The following is a 12,433-nucleotide window of genomic DNA, read 5'->3' as shown; positions in this document are numbered from 1 at the left end:
CTATTTTAATTTCAAAACATCTGAATGGAGGATTTGCAGTGCCTTTTCTCCTTATGTTTACTCCTTTGCAGAATCCTGGATAGGAAGCTTGGGTACCTGGGAGAAGTGTCCATATTGATAACAAAATATGACTTGTTCTAATGGCCCTGCCTGATGAATAATAAGAATTAAAAATCCATTCGTTTTCTCTAATCCCAGAGATGGCTTCCTAAATGCATTATTTTCAAGGGAGGAGGTGAATTGCTCTTGTTCCTGGAATGAGATGGTCTTAATAATTTACAAAAGGTTTGCTATGATAACAATCGAGAAGGGAATAAATAAAAGAGAAAATGAAAGATTAAGGAAATTGAGGTCTGAAGTAGAAGAAGCGTTCCAATCATTTCAAAAAGACCAAACAGTGGGGGGGGGGGGGGGGAAGAGATGGATAGAGTTAAATAAACAACTAGAAAACCTGGAGGAAATTGAAAGTACAAAGAAATATATCTGGGTCAAGAACGACTTTCAGACAAACTCCATAAATAACACAAAGAAATTAGCAAATTTCCTAAAAAAGAAACAAGGGAAAACAAAAATCTTTAATTTGAAAGACGAGATGGGCCAAATAAAAACAAGCGAGGAGGATCTAAAGGAAATAATGGCCAATTACTACGAAAAGCTTTACATGAGTAAGGATACAGCGAAATCGGAAAGACTACTCCAAAAAAAATTAGACCCTCTATCCCAAGCAACACTGGACAGGAACATCACTAGCAATGAAATAGAGGAGGTAATAAAGTAATTAAAAATAAACTCTTCACCAGGCCCCGATGGGCTCACTACAAATTTCTATAAAAATTTTCAAAAGGAAGTCACCCCTAATTTACTAATACTATATAATGAAATCATGGAAAATAAACTAATTCCAGAAACATGGAAAAAATCCGAAATTATAACAATTTTAAAACCAAACAAAGAGGGGACTGACCCCAACTCATATAGGCCTATTACTTTATGCAACGTGGACTACAACATTTTCACAAAAATAATTGCTAATAGGCTGAAAGAGGTAATATCCACTCTAATTGAGGAAGATCAATACGGCTTTATTATAAAAAGAAAGATAGCGGACCCAATTAGAAATATCATAAATATAATTGACCATGCAACTAGAGAGAAAACAAAATTACTTCTAATAAAATTAGATGTTTACAAAGCATTCAATACAATAAATCACAATTATTTGGCTAACTTATGCAAGGAGAGTAACTTAGGAAAAAAGATATGTGGAGTAATTAAGGAACTGTATAAAGATAATCTAGCTGAAGTGATAGTAAACGGATCCAATTCTAGAACTATTGAAATCAAAAGCGGAACCAAACAAGGTTGCCCTCTTTCCCCCCTTCTCTTTGCACTAGCGATAGAACCTTTTGCTAATCTAATCAAATCAAACAAAAACATAAAAGGATATAAGATAGAGAAGAAATAAACATAAATTTGTATGCAGACGACGCAGTAGTCCTCATAGGTTCAATGGAGAATTCGGTAATTGAAGTAACGAAAGAAATTAAAAAATTCGAAAAGATCTCAGGCTTAATAATTAATATTGAAAAATCAGAAATCCTACCTAAAAACATGAACTGGAAGGAGGTGAAAGAAGTCCAATCTATTCTAGGGGTCAAACTGGGGGAAAAGAAGTTAAAATACTTAGGAGTGTATATACCTAAAAATCTAAATAACATAATTCAGATAAATTATAACCAACTATGGAAGAAAATAAGCAAACAGATTAACAATTGGAAAAAATGGAATTGGGATATAACAACAAGGGTGAAGACATATAAAATGATGATACTGCCCAAACTTTTGTACTTATTTCAATGCCTTCCATGTAGCATTCCTCCCAAAATAATAAAGAAATGGGATAACTCAATTAAAACATGGGTAGTAGGTTCTAGTAAAACCAGAATTGCAAATTCAATTTTTTATACTCCACAAGAAAATGGAGGTTGGGGAGCACCTTGCCTCCAGAACTATTACGAAGCCTGTCAATTGGCTAGGTTACTTGAATTAGATATCGGTGAGCCCAAAAGATGGGTTAGGTTAGAGAAATTAACAAACGGGTGGGAATATGGATCTTGCATTATGGGGAAAATTGGGGGAAAAGAACTAAAAAACATAAAAGGAGGCCCCTTGTCATTAACAATGACTTGTTGGGGAAAATGGCAAAATAAACTCCCAGTAAATAAAACAGACAAGCTCCCAATAGGTTCCTTAGACAACAGAAAACCCCAGCTATATCGCAACATGCTAAAGAAACTGGAACAAAACGGAATAACAAAGATTGAGGACTTACTAAAACCAGACGGGACTGTAATTCAATGGGAAGAAATAAAAGATAAATGCGGGCATGGAAATTGGTTACAATGGGGAGGGCTGTCTAAAAAGCTAATAGAATTGAAGAATAAGGAAACCTCAGAAACAAATCTCGACAAAATAATAAAATGGAAAGTAGAGAGGGAGAAAGGAATCATGGGATTTATATATAACACAATCACCGAAATACAATACAACACAAAATCTACCCTAATAGAAGTCTGGAAGGAGGAATTAAGTTGCAGTGAGAGAGAAATAGACAATTGGATTAATTCAATCAATAAAATAAAACACCTAAAGATTAAAGAAATGCAACGAAAAATATTTACAAAATGGTACAGAACTCCTGTGCAACTGGCGCATATCACAAAAACGTGCCCAAAATTATGTTGGCACAACTGTGGTAAAATAGGAACATATGCCCACATGTGGTGGGAATGTGAAAAAATCCAAAAGTTCCAAGAAATAATCAGGAAAGAAATGGAGGAGCTATTAGGGATCAAGATAGATAGAATGGAATAAGGCCCAATTTTTCACTCAGAAATTCGAAAATAAAGAGGAATATAAGGAAAGTGAGGAAATAATAAAACATATGATAGAGGGAATTAAAGCCTCAGTGGCTCTGGGCTGGAAAGACCACAAGAAATGGGATACAAAAACCTGGTACAAATATTTAGCAGATTTCCTTCTTCAAGATTATATTAGCAAAAGGAAAAGTTACTATATGACGGGTCAAAGCAAAAAGACATGGAAAGCAAAATGGAAGGGTCTCATATCTATCTATCTATCTATCTATCTATGTATATAATAAAAGTCAAAACTTGTATGCGGAGGACAAAAGTGCGGCGGGAGGAGTATGTGCCAGCGTTCTGATTGGCTGCCGCTGTGGTGCTATTTGCATATGGTCTCTGATTGGCCAGCTTCAATAGGAGCCCCTGGTGGAGAAAAGAGTTCATGACAGAAATGGGGACATGAGAAGGAAATTTGCATATGGTCTCTGATTGGCCAGCCTCAATTCCAAGATTCCGAGATGATAAAGAGAGGAAAGGAAAAGGCCAGAGGGGGCTGAGTCAGACAATTACCAATACAGACCAGACTTGGCACACAGAGCCCCCATGACCCACTCTACATCCTACTGCAGTTTGGAGGAGGATGAGTCATGGATGTTGGGACTTGCAGTACCATCACTCACATTCTGAGACCACTGTTAACCTCATCTAATGACTGACCAGGACCAAACTTGGCACATAGACCTCTCATGACCCATCTTATGTCCTGGTGCGGTTTGGCCGGGGATGGACCATGGATTATGGGACTTGCAGTACCTTTGCTCAATTATTGAGACCACTGCAACCCTCATCCAATTACCGATAGACCAAACTTGGCACACTGAGTCTCCATGACACCCTCTACATCCTGGTGCAGTTTGAAGGAGGATGCACCATGGATGATGGGACTTGCAATACCTGCACTCCCTTCCTAAGACCATTACAACTGCCAACAATGATGGATCAGGACCACAATTTACACAGAGACCCAGCATGACCCACTCTACATCCTGGTGCGGTTTGGAAGAATTTGACAATGGATGATGGGACTTGCAATCACTTCACTCACTTCCTGAGACCACTGAGACCCTCGCCAATGACCAATAAAGACCAAACTTGGCATACAGAACCGCCGTTACTTACTTTCTCTAATAACCCGGGCAGCGCCGGGTCCCCAAGCTAGTGTATATAATAAAAGTCAAAACTTGTATGCGGAGGACAAAAGTGTGGCGGGAGGAGTATGTGCCAGCGTTCTGATTGGCTGCCGCTGTGGTGCTATTTGCATATGGTCTCTGATTGGCCAGCTTCAAAAGGAGCCCCTGGTGGAGAAGAGGGTTCATGGCAGAAACGAGGACATGAGAAGGAAATTTGCATATGGGCTCTGATTGGCCAGCCTCAAATCCAACATTCCGAGATAACAATGAGAGGAAAGGAAAGGCCGGGGGCTGGGTCAGAACACTCCCAATACAGAACAGACTTGGCACACAGAGCCCCCATCACCCACTCTACATCCTACTGCAGTTTGGAGGAGTATGAACCATGGATGATGGGACTTGCAGTACCATCACTCACATTCTGAGACCGCTGTTAACCTCATCCCATGACTGATCAGGACCAAACTTGGCCTCTCATGACCCACTTTACGTCCTGGTGTGGTTTGGTCGGGGATGGACCATGGATTATGGTACTTGCAGTACCATTGCTCAATTCTTGAGACCACTGCAACCCTCATCCAATTACCGATAAAGACCAAACTTGGCACACACAGCCCCCATGACCCACTCTGCATCCTGCTGCAGTTTGAAGGAGGATCGACTTTGGATGATGGGACTTACAGTACCATCACTCACATTCTGAGACCACTGTTAACCTCATCCAATGTCTGAACAGGACCAAACTTGCCACATAGACCTCTCATGACCCACTTTACGTCCTGGTTTGTGTTTGGCTGGGGATAGACCAAGGATTATGGGACTTACAGTACTTTTGCGCAATTCCTGAGACCACTGCAACGCTCATCCAATTACCAATAAAGACCAAACTTGGCACACTGAGTCTCCATGACGCACTCTACATCCAGGTGCAGTTTGAAGGAGGGTGCACCATGGACGATGGGACTTGCAATACCTGCACTCCCTTCCTAAGACCATTACAACTGCCAACAATGATGGATTAGGACCACAATTTACACAGAGACCCAGCATGACCCACTCTACATCCTGGTGCGGTTTGGAAGAATTTGACAATGGATGATGGGACTTGCAGTCACTTCACTCACTTCCTGAGACCACTGAGACCCTCGCCAATGACTAATCAAGACTAAACTTGGCACATGGAGCTCCAATGACCCACTCTACATCCTGGTGCAGTTTGGAGGAGGATAGACCATGGATGATGGGACTTCAAGTACCTCCACTCCCCAAGACTGCTGCAAAACTCATCTAATGACCAATCAAGACCAAAGTTGGCACACAGAGCCCCCATGACCCACTCTACATCCTGCTGCAGTTTTGGAGAAGGGTGGCCCATGGATGATGGAACTTGCAGTACCTTCACTCACATTCTGAGACCTCTGCAAACCTCATCCAATGACAGATCAACACCAAACTTGGCACATAGACCTGTCATGACCCACGTTACGTCCTGGTGTTGTTTGGAAAAATTTGGAGATGGATGATGGGACTTGCAGTACCTTTGCTCACTTCCTGAGACCACTGAGACCCTCGCCAATGATTAATCATGACTAAACTTGGCACATGGAGCTCCAATGACCCACTCTACATCCTGGTGCAGTTTGGAGGAGGACAGACCATGGATGATGGGACTTCAAGTACCTCCACTCCCTTCCAAAGATTGCTACAACCCTCTTCTAATGACCAATGAAGACCAAACTTGGCACATAGAGCCCCCATGATCCACTCTACATCCTGCTGCTGTTTGAAAGAGGATGGACTTTGGATGATGGGACTTGCAGTACCTTCACTCAGTGACACCACTGCCACCCTCATCTAATGACTGATAAAGACCAAACTTGGCACACAGAGCCCCCATGACCCACTCTATATCCTGCTGCTGTTTGTAGGAGGATGGCCCATGGATGATGGGACTTGAAGTACCTTCACTCACTTCCTGAAAATAATGCAGCTGTTATCCAAAGACCAATAAAGACCAAACCTGACATACAGAACCACCATTACCCACTTTCTCTAATAACCCGGGCAGCGCCGGGTCCCCAAGCTAGTATAGAATAAAGGGGAAAGATAAATATACGGTGTTGAACAAAACTATTCTCATGATTGAACAATTGTAATAAACACAGCTAAAGTATTTATTTGTTCCCGGGGGGGGGGGGGTGCTGGTGACGGGATTGGGGAAAAAACTGGTATTTTGAATGTTATTTTCAAAGATGGTATGTTTCTATGTATTATACAATAATAATAATAAAATTTAAAAAAAACAACTTGATGGCACACATACACAAACTGGTGTCTATGAGAAATAGAGTCCAACCATTTTTAATATATGTGTGCTATGGTGACAATTTTTATGCTTATATTTTGTTTTGTTAATCTTATGGTTATGCTGTTTTTTACTTTGTATGTTTTGTGATGTTACCTGGGTCCCCTTAGGGAGATGGAGCGGTATATAAATAAAGTTTTATTATTGTTATTGGGGGGGGGGACGTATATTCCTGCCTTGGTCTTACCAGATAACCCATGACATGCTTGGAACACATAAAAATGTTATATGGAAGAAAAAAAAAAGGTTTGCTAGGGTAGATCCTCACCCCCCCCCCCCGAATCAAACTCAGCCTCCCCCCCCCCTCCCCCCGAATGTGCAGGCCTGATCTCAGGTCATGATACTTATTCTCTCCTAAATGTGGGCCAAAAGGGCTATCAGTAAGTTCTGTGATTCCTTGGCAGGCATGTCCACAAAGGTAGAAATATAGCTTGACTCTCATATCCATAGGGGAGATGTTCCTGGACCTTCCATGGATAGTAGCAAGCTGTTATTTTATATAGGACAAATAACAGAGGTGACGAGAAGAGGATGTAGTCTATATAGGAGGCGTTAGGTGGATGAGTAAAATTACATATTTTGGCTCCACAGAGACACCTAAAAGTAATTCAAGAGAGCCACCTAATGGAGAACTGGATTGCTGCAACTTCCTTGATAGGATTTCTCACACAGATCACTGCTACTAGTAGAATCAAAGGCAGGAGAGACTGCCAAGGGCAGTCTAGTCCAACTCCATTCTGTCATGCGGGAATACTTAACCAAAACACTCCTGATATATGACCATCTATCCTTTTTAAAAACCTCTATAGAAGGTGACTCCATCACCCTCCAAGGCAGCCTATTCCACAATATTGCAGTTATTTACTCAGGATGTACTAAAATAAAAATGCATTGCTCCTCCCTCACCCCTTGAGTCAGTTTATGGTCATGATATCAGGAGAGCCACAAATTGCCCATGTCTGACTGAGCTGAATGAAGAAGGAATGTGCATCAGGATGAAAGGAAGTGCCATAAGAAATATTGCTCTTCACAACAGTCAGCAAAACAGGTGCTTGGTAGTGTGTATGTGCATGTACATAATCTGGTATTCAACACTTGGAAAGCTTTGGATGCAGAGTAATTAATGCACATTTTTACCTCACAGGTCTAAAACTGAACGTTTTATGGCAAAGTGATATAGAGAAATGGGGTGAATCAATGTAAGCACTTTCGATTGACGGCATTTGTCTGGGTTTTGGGTAAACCTTTCACAACTGCAATCTTTTTTCTCCTGCTGCCTTGTCAACACTTGTGAGGCTGAGTGCAATGCACAGAGGTCTCTAGCCAAGTTACTAAGCAACTAGACATACCTCAGATGGTACTTGGGTCTCTGTACTTTGTACCTCTCCAGTAAAAAGATGAGAACCTGCCTTTTTCTCTCTTCTGCAAAAAGATCCTCAAATATTAATAGTTGGTTCAGTCTCTCTCTTCAACATAATTTAAAACCCTGCTAGAATTTAGGGCAGAAGAAGGCAGGCATATATTGTGATATGTATGCCCTTCCCATATCCATTCTATTGCTATTTGAGAGCATCCCTCCTCTATCACCAAAAACACTGCAGTGATGGCAAAAGTTGAATTCCCAACTTAGTTTTGTTGTGTCACATAGGTGGCTGTAAAAGGATGACAACTATGCAACCTGAAAGCTCCCCTTGATGGAGGTTGGGAGGACACTCTGTCTAGCCCTCTCTTGGATGTTCTTATAGGCAGCAGGACGTGGGTCCAACCACTACATGGACTTTATATACTAAACTATATGAAGAACTTAATGTAGGAGGGAGGAAAATGATAACACCATAAAGAATGACATGTTTTTATTTAACAAACACATGTAAATCAAATGTAAGAAAAGCTGGATCAGGGAATCTATCTCTGTTCTGTAAGCTGAGACAATCTACCACATATTTTATTCCCTTTCCTCTCTTCATAAGGAGGGTGAAACTGCTGGCTGAACCCAAAACCTTCCTCCCATCAAGCAGGAACCCTCTGTTCAGCACTCTTCAAGCCATCTTCACTCCCAATCTTGGATAAAAGGTGGGATATAAATAAAAATAACAATCAAAACCACATTAGAAGTTTTTAGGGCTGCATCGTTATTTCCCATGTATATTCGGGCCCTTTTTTGGCAGCCTGAATGGCCTGAAAAGTATTTAAAAAATAAATAGTTAAAAATGCATAATTTTAAGGCTGCTAAGTACTCTGTTCCCTTCTGTTTTTTCTGCACTCTTGCAGTGCAGTTCTATCACTGTAGGGAACAGGCAGTTCTACCAATCGCTACCACTTTTTCTCTCTGAATGGCAAAGTCCTTGATCATGGCAGAGATCTGGTCTCTTTTGATTTAAATAGCAGAAGGCTCCTGTCCCAACTGGTGCTTCCGAAGCAACACACCAGTTCCATGGCACAGCCCTTGGTCAAGATCTGTGTGATTTCCTCTGCCATGTTCCCACTGATGGTGAGTGATCGGAAATGGTCGAAATCATTCCTGCCCAGTTTCCGCAGGCGTCGAGCAGCTGCCCGGTAACACTTCCATGGCTGAGGCTCAATGAGCAAATATGTACATTGTGAGGCAAGGCAGGACAAGAACTTCACCAAGCCACTGTCCCCATGGTTCAGGTGGATCCACATAGTCACAGACATACAGAAGCAAATATCAAAGGCAAAGCGGCCAAACCTGCTTAGATAGGAACTCAGCAGCACCTCCCTTGCATCGGTGTCCATGATATCAAGGGTGGCATAGGAGATGGCACCCGGGAAGGGGCTGTATTTCTTGGCTCTTTCAATCAACCCAGGGTCAATGTCGCAGCAGAGGAGGCACAGATCCTTTTCAGGCACTGAGCACCCTTGGCTAGCTTCACTCTTTCCAAACCCAAGGAGGTGGCTGTAGAGGGCAGTGCTGAGCTCCTGAGGAGATAAGGAAAGAAGAAGCCTTTCAGCTTGGATGTTCTGCTCTCAAACACATACACTGAAAGGCCAAGCAGCCCTCCAGCCCTAGGGCAAACTTTGCCTGGCTCTTGGTAGTCCTCACAAAATCAAGATACAATCACGATATAAACAGATCTCCTAGATGAAACAGCATTGCTTTTCACATTGACAATGAAAGTTGAATCTCTAGCATTGATTTTTTAACACAGTAAGACACACATATCTCATTTCATTTTCCTGTCCTTGGAGGTGGGGTATGAGTTCTCTAGGAATTTGCTGTGTCCTCCAGACAATATTTATTTATTTATTTATTTATTATTTGCACTTGTTAACCGCCACTCTCAGCCCGAGGGCGACTCGTGGCGGTGTACAGAACATAGAAAAGACAACAATTTACATTAAATCAAGACCATAACACAACATCTAAAAATCCGCTTCGTCTAGTTTGGGGTCATAGTCAATCTCATAGTCATAGTCCATTCCGGTGGTCATTCCAAAAAACAGAGCACTTAGTTGAAGGCCTTTTCGAAGAGCCAGGTTTTCAGGCCCTTGCGGAAGGCCATGAGGGAAGGCGCCTGTCTGATTTCAGCAGGGAGGGAGTTCCATAGCCGGAGGGCCACCACCGAGAAGGCATACTATAATATGCTTCCCCAAATTACCATAAAGTTGCATTGGAGGTCCTAGCAAATTCCTAACAGGGAATCTCTGGCGCTCCAACACAATTCTAGGGTATGCCGGGACAAGAAGTCATGCTATTTAATAGTAATCCATCATACCTGCCGTTTCAAGTAATCACAGTCCAAATTTTGAACCCATCCCTGCCTTGAGTTGCCGTATGACTGAGAAAGACGAGCTACAAATATCGTAAATAAATAAATAAATGGCAGTGTGGACTCAGATAACCCAGTTCAAAGCAGATATTGTGGGATTTTCTTCCTTGATATCTTGGACTATATGGCTGTGTGGAGGAGCCCTTAAAGGATCACTGACTGTGGCAGCTGCAAAGACTTGTCCGTCATTCCTATCTGCCATTATCATTTAATTTTATTTCTGGGTTGCTGTGAGTTTTGCAAGCTGTATGGCCATGTTCCAGAAGCATTCTCTCCTGATGTTTCACCCACATCTATGGCAGGCTCTTCAGAGGTGAGGTCTGTTGGAAACAAATGGGGTTTATAATGACTGGCATGTAAATAATAAATGCTTCTGGAACATGGCCATACTGCCCGGTAAATTCACAACAACCCAGTGATTTTGGTCAGGAAAGCCTTTGACAACACAATTTTATCTCTCTTTTGCAACTATCTAAGGCCCCTCCTACGCTGTCCTATATCCCAGGATCTCACGTCAGGTTATTGGTTTTGAAGTGGATTATATCTACACTGCCAGATAACCTGGGATATGCAGATAATCTGGGATCAGATCCTGGGATATAAAGGCAGTGCAGAAGCCGCCTAAACTTGCAAACAGCAAATTAAAAGTGTTCGCATGCATTTCATTTATTGCTTTACATTTATTTTGATCCAGGCCCAAGTGGCCTCGCATGTAAATAAGAATATAAATTTTGTAAAAAATAAATAAAATTTTGTGTAAGTAATTGTAAAGATCCAAATACATTTCCACATATATATTTAAGAAATGCTTTTCTCTTGTTTTCTGTCCTTATTGGACGAAACCAGTTGCCAATTCCCGTCTATGAAACACTGATACTGGAAGGGGAGCACACTTTGGAACCCCCCCCCCCTTCTCTTACCCCGGAATTGCACCCCACGTCCAGCCCCAAAAGCGGCCCGGCCCGTGGGCTGGGGAACAGCTGGCTCAGGAGCGCGGCGGGCAGGAGGCGGAGCCGCCCTTCCGGCGGGTGGAAGCGGGAGTAGTCCGGGAAGTTGCCGTACGGAGCCGCGCCGCCCGGGAGAACGGAGCACGCCTCGCCCAGCAGCCCCTTCCCACTCTCGCTCACGGGCGCCGCCATCTTGGGAGAGCGACGCAGTGCACGTCCGGCCGGGAAACATTGGACGCGACGAAGGTTCCGGGTGGAAAGATTTCGGAAGGGAGGCGGAAAAGACAATTGAACGGGTTATGATTCTGGAATTTATTTATTTATTGCATTCCTCTCCAAAAAAAAAGTATATAATTCCGGATGCCAGAACATCCTGCTGCCTCTTCGACCTTGCCACGTATTATGGTCTTATCCAGGGAGTCATGCCTTCTTGCAGAATGGCTACATAGTGTCATTCAGATTTGATTATTAGCTCCTGGACTCATTTATTTGTCATTTTTTGCATTTCATTGCCTCTGTAAATCTCTGAGGGAGTAGACCAAAACCTTAGGCCAAAAACACAGTTTAAAAAGCATCTCTGTGGAATTCAAAGACAACAGAAAAAATAGGTTTATTTATACCATTAAGCCTAATTGACTGGAAACTATATGACATTGTCAAGAAGGAACGCAGAAAGGTCCTTCTTCACCAAACTTCTAAAATATTCATCGTCGTCATCTTCATCGTCATCTAAACCATTATTAATCCCCATGTTAACACATACTTTGGGCCAAATCCCTGGTTAAACTCATTTAGGGCAGTTTCTGAAATTAACAGAATATATGTAAATCCTGACTAAAGTATTATGTTGATTTCTGTACTTAGGATCCATCTACACTGCCATATAATGTAGTTTGAAATTGCATTATATAATCAGTTTAGACTCATGTAATGCATCGAACTGCTTTATATGAGTCTACACTGACCATGTAGCATCGGCAACCACTCACAGCCGAGTATGATTATCTTCCAAGTGTTGTGTCTTGACGGTGAGTCTGTCCATCAGAACATGAGAAGCTGTAGATGGGTCTAGATTCCAAGTGTCACAATGAGAACAGTCTATTGAGCCCATTCTGATATTTCTGTGATTGGAAAGCTCAAAAGCTCAAAATGTGGTTTTAGCACTTAGGTCAATTTTATGGGGGAAGGTGCAGCAACCAAAGTACATAAAGACATTATTATTATTATTATTATTATTATTATTATTATTATTACAGATCACTTGGGGTGTGTGTGT

General features: G+C 42.0%; 1 protein-coding gene across 1 annotated transcript; it reads right to left on the bottom strand.

Moving 5' to 3' along the window:
• Positions 1-8,255: 8,255 nt before the first annotated feature.
• On the bottom strand, positions 8,256-11,367 carry BCDIN3D (BCDIN3 domain containing RNA methyltransferase). Its single transcript, XM_060764212.2, has 2 exons — positions 11,131-11,367; positions 8,256-9,359 (listed from the first exon to the last, which is right to left on the bottom strand). Exons 1-2 carry the CDS (start codon positions 11,347-11,349, stop codon positions 8,769-8,771), a joined length of 810 nt encoding a protein of 269 aa, XP_060620195.2. The 5' UTR covers positions 11,350-11,367; the 3' UTR covers positions 8,256-8,768.
• Between the last annotated feature and the right edge of the window lie 1,066 nt (positions 11,368-12,433).

The sequence above is a fragment of the Anolis sagrei genome, chromosome 2 (genome assembly GCF_037176765.1).
Source record: "Anolis sagrei isolate rAnoSag1 chromosome 2, rAnoSag1.mat, whole genome shotgun sequence".
Taxonomy (NCBI): Eukaryota; Metazoa; Chordata; class Lepidosauria; order Squamata; family Dactyloidae; genus Anolis; species Anolis sagrei.
This window is presented reverse-complemented; position numbering and strand designations above follow the sequence as displayed.

Excerpts from the sequence above, each read along its gene's own strand:
- BCDIN3D (XM_060764212.2), bottom strand. The coding sequence starts at position 11,349 with ATGGCGGCGCCCGTGAGCGAGAGTGGGAAGGGGCTGCTGGGCGAGGCG. Across the intron at positions 9,360-11,130 it reads ACGTGGGGTGCAATTCCGGG|GAGCTCAGCACTGCCCTCTA; the intron begins GTAAGAGAAGGG and ends TTATCTCCTCAG.